Here is a 14012-nt window from a genome sequence, read left to right as displayed (position 1 = left end):
GAGACTAAAACATTGCTGACTGGAAATAAGAACATTTAGTTTCTCATTTGCAGATCAATGTCATATCTGTTTCCTTTGGTAAAGATGGCTTTGATACAAATAAATCAGTGGGCTGCTTTTTATTCAAAGCAGTACTTCTCTGCTTAACTGGCCCCACTCCAAGGTCAATGTGTTAAATGGTCTCAGATGACTGGCTTTACAAACAAGTGTTAGAGGGCACTGCTGACCTTTAGATAAAGAGTATAAAGATAGGTTTAAGTGGAGTGGTCTTTGAAATCCAGTCTGTGCACATTCAGTTAGACTTATCAACAGATAAGAGCTATTTTTTGCTACTCAGTACAAATCCCACGGCACTTGGAAGATATAAACATTTAAAAAATCCTCAAAATATATTTTCCACTTGTGTGCTTTTCTTGGGAGCTATTTGTAACAGCAGTGCGTGTGTGCCTATGTGTGTATTTATGTGCAAGCGAGTCAAAATAAGCTAGAATGTGTGCATGTTCAAGCTAATGAAGAAACATGCCATCCACTGTGGTTTGCTCAAGCCCATTCAGAAAAACAGCCACACTTATTTCTGAAATTCAGATTATTGTTAAATTCAACTACAATTATCATCCTAGCAAGAGAACTAAAGAATAGTTTTAGACGAGGGGTGAAGTGGCTTCACATCCAAGTAAGTGTATGTGCATGCCTCAGCCAACCTATTAAGTTGCAGTTTACATCCATATGCCTTTCTGCTCCTGAGACATGATGTGGAATGATGAGGAGAACAGTGTTTTTGTAGACTATCACAGTGAAATGGACTTTTAAACTTTTGTCCCATTGGTCGTTTTTATCACATAGTATATGAGAGACTGCCTAAAGCATTGGCAATTTATTTAAGATAATCAGATCCAAGAAAAGGCAAACTGAGTGGCTAATACAGCTGCTGTCACAAATAATGTAGAGTTAAAAGTTAAGATTTTACCAGATTCAGGACGGTGTACTCCTGGGATACACCAGGCGCCCATAGTTCAACATCAGAACATCATTTCCATGATAAAAAACTTGTAAAGAGACTATTACAAAAGGGAAGGAAATCGCACTGTATTCAGTTTGTATGTAGCCATAGCAGAACCGAAAAAGGTCGAGTCAGTAACAAAAGCAGGAGTGCATATATTAGCACACAGCATTTAAAATAGTTAAATCAGTTCAGTGAGATACTGTAATGTACCTGTCAGAACACTACAGGAAATAGAGGGTTGCATTCACGGCCACCAGAGGTACCCTAGCTTTTCTTTTCCTATTTTTTCCAGTTGAAAGCCTTATATACAGTATAACAGAGAAATGATCATATACTGTATGCAACCATTAGGTTAAAACTGATTAGGGCTGTCAAAGTTGGTAAATGGTACTATACTTACATAGGGCTTTCCAACATGCCTCATTCACCCACTCACACCCACTGTTTTCTACACCTACACAACAAGTCAAAAGTTTGGACACACCGACTCATATAACGGTTTTCCTTTATTTTCATGACATTGTAGATTCTCACTGAAGGCATGTAGTAAACAAAAAAGTGTGAAATGTTTTATATTTTAGATTCTTCAAAATAGCCGCCCTTTGCTTTGGTTTTCTGCTTTGCTGCTCTTGGCATTCCCTTAATGAGCTTCATGAGGTCGTCACCTGAAATGGTTTTCCAGCAGTCTCGAAGGAGTTCCCAGAGATGCTGAGCACTTGTTGGCCCTTTTGCCTTCACTCTGCGCTCCATCTCATTCCAAACCATCTCCATTGGGTTTAGGTCAGGTGACTGTGGAGGCCAGGCCATCTGGCCCAGCACTCCATCACTCTCCCTCTTGGTCAAATAGCCCTCACACAGCCTGGAGGTGTGTTTGGAGTCATTGTCCTGTTGAAGAATAAATGATGGTCCAACTAAACGCAAACTGGATGGGATGGCAGGATGCTGTGGTAGCCACGCTGGTTCAATGTGTCTTTCAGTTTTGAATAAATCCCCAACAGTATAACCAGCAAAGGACCCCCACACCATCACACCTCCTCCTCAATGCTTCACGGTGGGCTCCATGGGTGTAGAGGTCATCTGGTCACCTTTTCTGTGTCGTACAAAGACACGGTGGGTGGAACCAAAGATCTCAAATTTGGACTCGTCAGACCAAAGCACAGATTTCCACTGGTCTATTGTCCATTCCTCGTGTTTCTTGGTCCAAACAAATCTCTTCTGCTTGTTGCTTTTCCTTAGTCGTGGTTTTTTACCATCTATTTGGTCATAAAGGCCTGATTCATGCAGTCACCTCTGAAGAGTTGATGTAGAGATGTGTCTGCTACTGGAACTCTGTGGCATTTATCTGGGCTCTGATCTGAGGTGCTGTTAACTCAGCAGCAGAAGTGACTCTTGGGGCGGTCCTCATGTGAGCCAGTATTATTGTAGCTCTTGATGGTTTTTGCGACTGTACCTGGAGACACATTCCAAGTTTCAGAAATTTTCCAGACTGACTGACCTTCAGTTCTTAAAGTAATGATGGAGTGTCGTTTCTATTTACTTAGCTCTTGCCATAATATGAATTCTAACAGTTGTCAAATAGAGCTGTCAGCTGTGTACCAACCTGACTTCTGCACAACACAACCGATGGTCCAAACCCCATTAGGAAAGCAAGAAACTCCACACATGAACCCTGACAGGCCACACCTGTGAAGTGAAACCATTTCAGGGAACTACATCATGAAGCTTATTGAGAAAAGACCAAGAGTTTGCAGCGCTATCAACAAAGCAAAGGGTGGCTACTTTAAGGAATCTAAAATTTAAGACATATTTATTTATCCATTGATAAATAACTCTAAATATGGATGCAAATTGTGAACATTGTAGTGAAGACATTAATACTTTGAGTTTTTAATAAAATGCACCCCATTACCTGGTGTGGTAATGCAAACATTATTGCACAGCAGTCAAAGTGTATACAAAGTGAAGAGTGATTTTATATTTCAACCAGATGTTACAAGAATAACTAACAATAGTAATGCTACAATTGTTCAATTTCAAAAACTGTATGTGTGAAAGTTTTTTAACTGTCCACATGCAGTTACTTGGGTTGGCTTAATTGGTGATTTTAATTAGCCATAAGTGTGGCATGTGAGTTTGAATAGCTGTCTGTCCCTATGTGATAGACTGGTGACGTGTCCAGGGTGTACTGTGCCTCTCACACTATGGCAGCTGGGACAGGCTCCAGCCCACCCGCAAGCCTGAATTGGATCAACGGAAAACGCCAAGATCTTAAACATTTGACAGCCCTACGTTATAAGTTTTGAATAGGTTTTAGTTTTTGACCCATTAGTGAGGTGGCTGTTTCTTGAAATCTATATGTATTTATATATCTCTATGTATTTTTCATTGTTACAAAGGTTTGGTCTGTGTCTGAGCATCCCATGACGTAATTAATATGCGACACGAACGCTGCAACAAAGGTGGACATCAAGGCAAGAATATACCTGCTGCTTGGTCTGTGGCTTTTCCACAGACTCGGGGATCATGGCGTTGTTTTTTGTGGCCATTTCCCCCGTTTCTGGGTTTCAAAAATTTTGGTTCACATATGCGGAACCCCAGCCGAGCAGGTACTTTTTAATACCTGGTACCAGGTTGTATCACCTAATGGAAAAACCCTGAAAACCATGGTGAACCATGGCAAGTTGATCTGAGTAGGTAGTAATGGAAAAGGGGCTTATCAGGTCACACTTTGAGAACCTTGGCTATTTATCCAATTATAGGCTGTTTTACAGAAGAAAAGATTCCCCATCCCCCAAATTATAGAGCAAGTTAATGAGGAAATAGAATCGACATTATATAGCAAATTTTGGTCTTAGTGACTGCTCAGACCAAGTTAGGACCACATGTCACATTCAATCATACATTTATAAGCTTCTTTTGGATATCCCATTCTTCTCAGCGCGTCACCCTGCAGATGAATGTTTGCTGTGGCACTGATTTTATACCAGATGCCTTCCCATGTGTCTGGGTTTGGGACTGGCACTCAGAGTACATTGGTTTTGGGCCCTCCAGATTATGTCTTGAAATCTTTTGCACATAAAGAAAACTATCACACCACAGAGCCACACTCTATATTACTACAGCACTTTATTCTATGCACTTAAAGCACTTTATCTGTCTCACATCCAAGGCCAGTTTAGAATGATCAGTTAATTTAATGTGTACACCACTGGACTGTGGGCGACACCGCTGCCCAAAAGTGAACAGAGGTACTGTATGTACAAATTTCATCTGTTCTCTGCAACCCTTCCTCCACCCACAAGCATCACCACCCCAACAACTGCACTCCAAACCCCACTGACAACTTCACTATGCATATGGTTCATATAGTGATACGGAGTTTTAAGCTATTGTCCATAAAGAACACAGTCTCTTGTAAAAATAACAGAAAAGCTGAAAGGATTCAAATAGTCACCTTTCATTTGAAAATAAACTCTTTTTAAATGCTTAGAACATATTGGTTAGGTCCAAGAACTGCTACTGAAAAATTCTTTGTAACAGAGTAGCAGAATTATTTGGAGCTCACAATTTAAAACTGATAAATGTACAACTTCTGACAAAATCACATGTAATTCTCAGGATATGTTGGTGGTTAAATCATTAAACATTTGAAATGTGCTAAATGAAAACTAATCCCTCTTCATGGCTTTCAGTGTTAACTGTCCTGTAATGGAGAACTGTATACCACTTACACAGAACTGGCAGACTCGAAAATGAACTTTTTCATCAAGACTGGAAAATGTGAAATGATTATCATTAAATTTAGGCTATGAAGACATAAGAAGTACAATGTAACAAAATTTCCCGTTGCACTAATCTAATGAGCCTGTCATTGGAGTTGGGGAATGGTTCATTGTGGATATGTCTTTTTTCTTGTTCTACAATCAGCTGACTTCAGTGCGTGTGCATTAAGGAGAAACGAGCTGTCTGCAGCTTCTGAGCAGTAATGAATATTACTTAGAGCTTTATTAAATGAAAGGACAACAATACGATGGTAGAAAGTACACGCAGGACATAAAGAACTCTCCATTTCCACTGACATGATATAAACTCTTTTAAGCACTAGCACTAACATAGACAGCATGCTTACACAAAATGGCAAATATTCCAGAATGATGTTAAAGCTGGAATATTGTATCACGGCAAAGCGTGTAATAAACATGCCGGTAAACCATTTGTACTTGAAATGGACATGCATACTGAATTTGCAGTACCAGCAGGGGGAGCCATTATTTAAAGCCAAGAAGTCACTACTGACCAAGTAATGTCAGTGTCATTTAAACAATTACGCTAGGTGGATAATGTGTGTTTTCATGTAAATGTCTCAGTGACGTCTCTCTAAATGCTTTCCCATGTTCTTTGGAATTAGCTTGAAACAAAATAGCCCCCTCTACTTGTACTGGAGCATACTGCAACTTAAGCATGCTTTCCCATCTCATGCTAATGAGACGCAAAGCACGACATACACAGGGTGGGCCGGCATGTCCACCCTTTGCCGTGACACTGAGTTTAGACCAGCCAGCTGCCAGAGCTTGAACGTCAACGGGTACAGAAGCAGTAATGAGAAGTCAGGTTTGTAGCATCGTAGACAACATTTTTGTTCCACATTTGCTGTTAAGTACGTTTTGAGCTTGTTGCTTTTATTTTTGTGTTCTTGAACAAAAATATCTTGTTTTTCCTCATTAGGACAGAGATTTGATTCACTTAACTTATAATTATGTGACAATGCATCTCAGCCATCTTACAGAGTCATGCAAAACTAATGTGATACAACACAACATTCACAACATTAATGTGTATTTAAAATGAAAGTTATCCAGATTCACAAACCACGAAAATGTGGGATCAACCAATCCGAATAGCAGATGGATTTCAAAATAAGCCATGGCTGTAGGTGCAGCACTAGGAATATACCAACCACAGAACACACAAAATACACACATGTGTGTATATAGAATAATTAACCCACACCTTTTAAGCAGAGAATAAGACACAGAGTAAGCTCAAACTTTCAAATGATTGTCTTTATTAGCACACAGCAAAAATAAGAAGCTACTACTTCTAGTATAAAAGCTAGAGTTTTACACCAGATACCATCCCTGATCCCAAAGGATTGCGTCTTTGGCTGGAAACACAATTTTTACTTACAAATTTAACACAAATGGAGACGCCAGGCATAAAGCAAAAGTAACCCATGCAAAATAGACTACTGATGGTTTAGCTGCAGATTTTGCCGCAAATTCTGCAGCATTTAGGTGCATTTAAATATTGCACTTCCTCTCTCTTTCACCCCAACTTTGTCTCTGATCTAGCGGTTGCATGTACACATTTACTTGTGTCTCTGATGTGCCTGTTATAGAAACTGTGATGAGAGCATACTGTCTGTGAGTGAGTCACACCTGATGTGTGGATTCTGGCCAAATCATTCCTTTACTTTTTCACACAGAGAAAGAGGTTTGGAAAGTTTTTTCCCTTAATAAATGAAATCATTGTTTCACAGCTGAATTTTGTATTTGCACAGGTTATCTCTAACTAATATTAAAAATCAGGAACAGGGCAAATATGTTTTTACAGCACTGTGTGCCTGCATGTATGAATAAGACACTCAGAGTGGCAAAAATGTTAAAACCCCCACAAATACCCAGAAAATGGATTTGAATAAGAAATCAATATTAAATCTACATTAACCCTAATGGTGCTCCAGTTCATGAACTGTCAACATATGTAATCGCCCACGGCTCACCTGGTTGTATAGGGCACAGATGTGTAGAGCAGTATTTCCCGAGGCATTCTGGGCGCTCATGTCTGCTCCATAGAACAACAGATGCTCCAGGTGCTGCACATGGCCATGACGGCAAGCCTGCACATACACACAAAAGTCAATTGACGCTTCCACTCGAGAGAAGTTGCAGTAAAATGCCTCCAACACTAGATGTCAGTGTGCTGCAAAGGAGATAACATCAAAATGAGACGCAGCTGTACCCTCAGTTTGAACCCAGTCATGAAAAGATGGAAGGATAGGATGAGAGGAGGAAGGCTTAAATAAATCTGATAGCAAATCAAAATGCAACAGAATGTACAAATGAAGCCATCTGGTGTTAAAAAACAGACTGAGGAGGAAGTTACTGCGCTCATGAACCAATTTCCTCGTCAATATCAGTGAAGTTGGCAGTTATAGTGACGGGTGCCAGTTATTGTGTGAGGAAGAGCTTGTTGTGAAATGGCCTATTTACTCTGGAGCTTCTTTGAGAGACTGATGGGTCTGTCAGAGGAGAAGGACAATAACTGCTCATCAACCAAAGCATGTTACAGTGAAAAGAAATTCATTATTACAGTATTCAGTATCACGCATCTAAACCCTTTCACTGGGCTCATCTTTTTGTCATTTTTGTAACATATAATATTGAAAATCTAGCGCATGTGGTCATGTGCACATGTTCAGAATTTGGGGGTAAAAATTGTTTCAAAATTCACCAAATTTGTTTTGAATAAAGACTTGGCCCAGGAGCCAACACTCATAGGAAATCCAATTTTATCAGCAATAAATACAATAAAGAAAATGGTCTAGGAAGCATTGGGGGCTCATGTCCAGCCCTGAGACCTCATATGAAATCTGGCACTAAACAAGACCATAAACATTTTTCTGTATTAAATGTTTTGCTAAGTGAAGAATCCTAATATTACAAGTTTTACCATCATAACATACTTATATTACCTAAAGTACTCATTATGTAGAATGACCTTATTCAGAATGACCAGTTTTATATCACTGCTGCAGCTGCAGATAACCTAAATCACACACACACACACACACACACACACACAGATCTCTGATACTGTGCCTGTAATAGGCTGGAGCCACTCTTCCAGTTTGGGGGTTATGACTCAAAAGCACTCCTATTACCGCTGGGACCACTTTGGACTTTACCTTCCACATCTGCTCCTGATGTTACTTCAGCTCCTGGTACTTGACTTTTTTCTTGTGCTTGTGCTGATGTTGCTGTGTAATGTCTGCTGGGTTGTCACATCTATTCCAAATTCTGTCTTCTGCTCCTTGTCAGCTGCCACTGTGTTTGACTGGTTTGCCAGCAGCTCCTCTTCTGTCTGGGGTCCCACAGGCTCTTAGCCCTGCTGTTCTCAACCATCTTTGGTGGTGTCTCCTATCAGGAATTGGGGACATTCTAATCCACATGTGCCGCAGATGTTCCGGTGCACTTTTGCATCCACTTGATTGTTCCTCCCAGTGAATGCTGAGAGGCAGATTACATCCTACTACTATTTGCTGAATACTCTCTGTGGCACCTTTGCACAGCCTGAACTTGGGTCCTGTCAACTGTGGTAATTCAATTCAATTTCATTTATTTAGCACCAAATTACAACAACAGTTGCCTCCATGCACTTAGAGACAGACTACAGGCAGACTCCTGCCTCTCTGGATCTGGTGCTTGGGGCCTGTTCTCATGCTGCCATGATCAGGGCCTCTGTGCTTCCCACTTCTATTTCACATCACAGTTTGTCTTCAGCTGTGTGAGGTACACTTTGAGCAGCTTATCTTGGGGAGAGATCTTATTCCTATTGTTTGAGATTCCTTCTTGGCATCTATCTTAGCTTTTGTGGGTATTTGGCTATGGCTGACTTTCCATCTTCATCATGCTTCCCATTGGTCTGTGGGACACCCAGCTACTTATAACTGTTCTCTTTGTCCACTATCCTGCCTTCTGGTATCTCCGTATATTCAGTCCAGATCACTTTCCCTATATTTGCAACCATTTGGCCAATGCTCATGGATCAGTGAGTTGATGTCTTGCCCACTCCTGGCATACAGTTTGATGTCATCCATGTACAGAAGGCGGGTGATGGTCACTCCAATCCTGAATCTATTTCCATATGAATGTCAGTCCCTGTACACTGACCCTCTGGACTGTGGGAGGAAGCTGGAGTACCCAGAGAGAACTCATGGAAAGGCCCCTACGAGATGGTAGAGTCAAAGTCAGGAGCTTTTTGCTGTGAGGCAACAGTACTAAAAACCGGGCCACCATACTGTACACCCTGAAGGTGAGTGCCTACGTGGAGCAGATAGAGAAAGCTTCCAACTACGCCAACAAGGTGCTTCTCTTCTCATGGAAGAGAAGGAGCCGGTGTCTCGTCTAAGAACAATCCAACCCTACTTCCTGATGGACCTGATGGCATCGTTCCTCCAGGACTGGAGGCACTCCTGGAGCTGGCTCTTAGGATGAGCACGGCCAACACAGACCCTTTCAAAGATAACCTACTTGAAATCTATCTGTCAAATTCAAAAGATGGTGATATAAACATTAGTTCTCAGGGGAAAGGGGAGTTTTTTTATTCTTCTTTTTATTCTTTCTTATTCTGGGATGAATCGAGGAAAGCTTTTAACTGTTTAACGGACTGATCATTGTTTTAATGCAACTTGGACAAACAAAAGTTATTCAAAGAATGCCTCAAAATAACTATCAAAAAAGCATTTCTCTGCCAAGTACCAAGAACAGGTTTAGAAGAAATGTAACATAAAGCTTTAATATCTCCCCAATAGGCTTGTGTTATTATTGTGTTATTATTATTATGCTGAAGTTAAATTATGTGATAAAAAATGACCTAGAACTTTATGTGAAGAGATAATGAGTGGCTTCTTAGTGGTTCTTTTGGGATAGGACTATAAAATAAAACAATTTCTTCTCAGAGACCAATACTTGAGCTGCAATAAATTCATTTCAAGATCAATGAATCTGTCAAGAGTCAACAATACAATAAAGCCATTACTGTCCAGTGAAGGGATAACATTCTTGTGTGTCCATGAAGTTTGTTACATTACTAACGCTCAGTGCTTTGTTTGCCTGTTAGCATGAAACATACCAGCGTATGGTATTCGTTACGTTACTTGATGGCATTTTCCAAAATTTTATGGATTAATAAAGAAAACTTTACAGTCTGAACCACCATCAGCCATCCTATACATGTAACTGATAATTGACAGCAGAGTGTTATCATGTCTGAAATGGGACAGTTGGGGGAGGGCAGAGTTTTTGACAGCTCCACAAGGATAACGAGATGTAAGGAATCTGATAAAGCAGATGGCTTGAACGCAACCTCACACACGCTTTGTGGAGATGCTCACAGTTTGTTACTGCTGCAGAGTGGCTCTCTTTAAATGCCTTTATCTACTTCAGCGGGTAACAGCTGCCAAGACAGTCGCCCACAGCCGGAGAAAGGCTATGTGTGTGTGTGCCTTACTAATACAAGCTGTTCCAAATAACCACAGAGGAAATTTTTTTAAATCTATTTTTATGTGCGTTTACCTAGTGGTTGTAGAAGTGCACGTCTTGCACAGGGTCGTACCTGGTGAACTTCATGCCAGCCGTTCTCATCTTGGCAACACACAGAAGCGTGGTGGTTCAGTAGGAGCTCGCAGCAGCCTGGGTCCCCACCCACCACCACACTGTGATACAGGGGAGTGAGACCCCGGCTGTCCTTGTAGTCTGGAGAAGCTCCCAATTCTAGCAGCGTCTAAGGATGGACAGGTAAGATAAAGTTAGACAGGTAGCTGCTACATTAGTATAAAGCAGATAAGCTGTGATTCTTTCTTTTTCCACCTAGCATACTTGGGATCATCTTCCTGTGGCATGACCCAGTTTTGGCCAAGCTGTCAGACAGGCCTCACAGTTCACTTATTAATACTTTAATGTAGATTGGAGTCGTTGGTCAACTCAGTGACTGCAAGGTATAGTTCTGGAATATATTCATGCAGATGACAAATAATGCACGTTTGCAAAGAGCTCGCAAACCTGCACACATGCTGTGTGCAAATGTGAGTGATATTTCAGTTCACCTAAAGTCACAGAAGTCACTAAAACTGTTTTCTGGAACCAAGTTTCTTTAACATTTACATAAATTTATAATCAAAATATTTTTACAGACTCAAAGCTGTTAAAAGCTGATATAAAAGCTGATGCATGTGCACATGACACACACACACATCATTATGAAACTGTCTGTCCATTGTGAGATTTCAAAGATAAAACACATTTTGTTTCACTTGCAGAAGTCTTGTCTACACTCACCTATAACCTTCACTTCACGAGTACAAGTACAGTTAGAGGCATCATCCCTTAATCAGCTCAACATGCTGTGAAATGACAGGTCTGTATGCATTAAGAGTGCATGTCGGTTACGTTGCAGCAAAACATCTTGGAGCACGATCTATCAGCTGTCAGACTTTCATTGGGCTTCTAACACAAAGAAAGCCAGCAATGCACAAGTAAGCAAGTGTTCAACAGATGAAAGGAGAGGAGCCTTTACCGTGAGTATAATCTGGTTCTTGGACCTCGAAGCTTTGTGAAGAGCAGTCATGCCATCTTTTGCCCTGAAGTCCAAATGAGCTCCTCCATTCTTCAGCACCTTTATGATCTCCCCCGCATTGTCCAGGTGAGCTGCAAATGTCAACGGGCTCTCTAGAAAAACAAGAAACAACAATAATAAATAAATATTTTAATGACTGAAATTCTGTCTGGAAAGGAGAGAGGGTGAAGAAAAGGAAAGTGCAGACTGAAAACTCAAGGGATAGCATGTGTGCTATCATTCAAACCACATTTTAAGATTTGCTTTTACTTTAACACTTCAGAACACCTGAGTAAATTAGCACTTGTTAAGTGGTATAAGCATAGGGTGACCAACCGTCCTCTTTTCGCCCCTCATGTCCTCTTTTCACGTTCTGTATTGGGGGGATTTTCGAGATTGATAAAAATATCCAGGTTTTCCTATAGTCCAACAGAGCACCCATGTGTGTAACGTCATCCCCGAACTGCTGCTTTGTGAGTGCTTGTTCTGCGCTCGCAGACGGGACAGACAGCGCGCAGCAACGCGCCTAATGATGTTAAGTCCATCTTTTCAGACAAACTGCAAAAGAAATTTCCCTCGTACCAGCCCAGTACTGGTAATTTTTCTTATGCAGATGAGGCATTATTTCTGTACCACTATTTAATTCCAGAGGCTTTTAAGTTAGTTTTTTGCACTTGTTGACTTGTAAAAGCCTGTATGACATATTTTATTTCACAATTCATTAACCGCATAGAGAAGGCATCGTTTAAATATTTTCTTTAAGCAAGTTCTCCATGACTGAGCCAAGTGTCCTCTTTTTTGGAAATCAAAATATGGTCACCCTATATAAGCAGGCATTGTAAAGTGAAATCTCCTGTTGATGAACCCAGTGAAAGCCACGAACCAAAATGCACTGATCAAATAATATTCTTCTTCTGTATACTCTGCACTCTAGCTCTGCTCATTAGGTCAAAGCTAATGTTAGCATAAGGCACCCTAGCAGCATATATGCTAACAATAAGGATTTCCTGTAGTTGTGGTGACGCTGCCATTAAAAAAATAAGCAATCAAAGATTTGATTCCTCAGATGGTATTACTGCAGCCAACAACTGAATATATAGTACGCTTTGCTCACAGCTAAGAAATATTTAGATTTAGCAGCTCTAGTGAGTAAATGACAAGCTACTAAGCCGACATTATGCCATTATAGTGGCATAAGTAAGGGGTACAAAAATGCTACAGATATGGTTGTTGGAGAGAATAACTTCAACTGCAATCTTTAAAGTGGATCTGTTATGCTATTCCTTATGTTCCAACACTTATAAAATGATTTTTCAAATAATAAGGTCAGTAAAGCTCAGGTTTCACACTGCTTTAGAACAGTACTCAGTTTCAGGCAGGTTTTTCCACTTATGGTTTTGATGATGAAGAATTGGAATCAGAATAAGCTGTATCCGGTCTTTAGGTCTGACGTCATTAGCCGTTTCTGGGTCCAAACTCCACGTCAGGTCAAACGAAAACTGTGACACCACTGAGAGTTACAAACTGTCTAAATTCTTTCATCTTTAATAAAATGATCAGCGTTGCTGCTTTACCAGGTGTAACAATTAAATTTAACATCCAGGCATCCATGAAAACAGAATTTATTAAATTTAACAGAGTTAGAAGTTAGCAGGAAGTTAGCTCGCTAGCTTCCACCTAAACATGATATAGCATGTTCTGACTGAGAGATTTCTGAAACATTCAAACGTACAGCTCTGCTATCACTTCCAACATAAATGAAGACAGAAAACTAAACAGCAGTGACGTTTGTAGGGTTACTGAAGTTGGGCTAGCTGCTATATAATGATGTGCTACGTAATCGCTAGCTACACAGCTATGTTAGCATAACATAAACACAGTGAAGCTGGAGGATGAACGCTAACTTTTTTCCACTCGATAAAAGTTAACGTGAGGGTTCCCGATGGTTAGGGACAAATGCAATCGCATGGCAGGATGCTGTACACCAGGGGTGTCAAACTCATTTTAGTTCAGGGGCCACATGGAGAAAAGTCTATTCTCAAGTGGGCCGGACTGGTAAAATCATTGTATATATAACTTAAAAACAACAAATTCAGATTGTTTTCTTTGTTTTAATACGATCAACATAAAAATAAAGCTAGAGCCTGTGGACAGTATGTTCAAAATAGTACAGGCACAACATAGCTACTAATCATAAAACATCTCAAGTTATTTGAAAATTCTGAGGACAAACACACAAACACACAGTGCCTCAGTGATTCACAGAACTGTTTCACAGATCACAGAACTATATTACGGTGTCACTTCACAGGCAGCAAGGTAGATAAAAATAATGAAATCCTGTTCCCCAAACAAGTACAAGAACCACAGAATAGGTTAAATATATAAATCAAATATAATCAATTAGAAACAGTCTCACATCAACATAAAAACATATAAACATAAAGCTGGAGCCTGAGGACAGTGTGTCCAAAAGCACAACATAGCTATTAATAATAAAACACCTCAAGTTATTTGAAAATTCTGAGGACAAAGAACACACAAGCACACAGTGCCTCAGTGATTCACAGAACTGTTTCACAGATCACAGAACTACATCAGGGTGTCTCATGCA

General features: G+C 40.3%; 1 protein-coding gene across 6 annotated transcripts in view; it reads right to left on the bottom strand.

Annotated features, from left to right (window-relative positions):
• shank2b (SH3 and multiple ankyrin repeat domains 2b) overlaps positions 1–14012 on the bottom strand; it is a 312747-nt gene that overhangs the window by 171604 nt on the left and 127131 nt on the right. For all 6 annotated transcript variants that reach the window (XM_025908243.1, XM_019365700.2, XM_025908253.1 and 3 more), the window contains exons 6-8: positions 11360–11511; positions 10400–10567; positions 6786–6902 (exon numbers count right to left, since the gene is read on the bottom strand). In XM_025908243.1, coding sequence (XP_025764028.1) covers positions 6786–6902; positions 10400–10567; positions 11360–11511 — 437 coding nt within the window. The remainder of the gene's footprint in view (positions 1–6785; positions 6903–10399; positions 10568–11359; positions 11512–14012) is intronic.

This window comes from Oreochromis niloticus, linkage group LG1 (genome assembly GCF_001858045.2).
Source record: "Oreochromis niloticus isolate F11D_XX linkage group LG1, O_niloticus_UMD_NMBU, whole genome shotgun sequence".
In the NCBI taxonomy this organism is placed as follows: Eukaryota; Metazoa; Chordata; class Actinopteri; order Cichliformes; family Cichlidae; genus Oreochromis; species Oreochromis niloticus.
The sequence above is the reverse complement of the archived record's forward strand: the minus strand, read 5'-3'. Positions and strand labels throughout refer to the sequence as shown.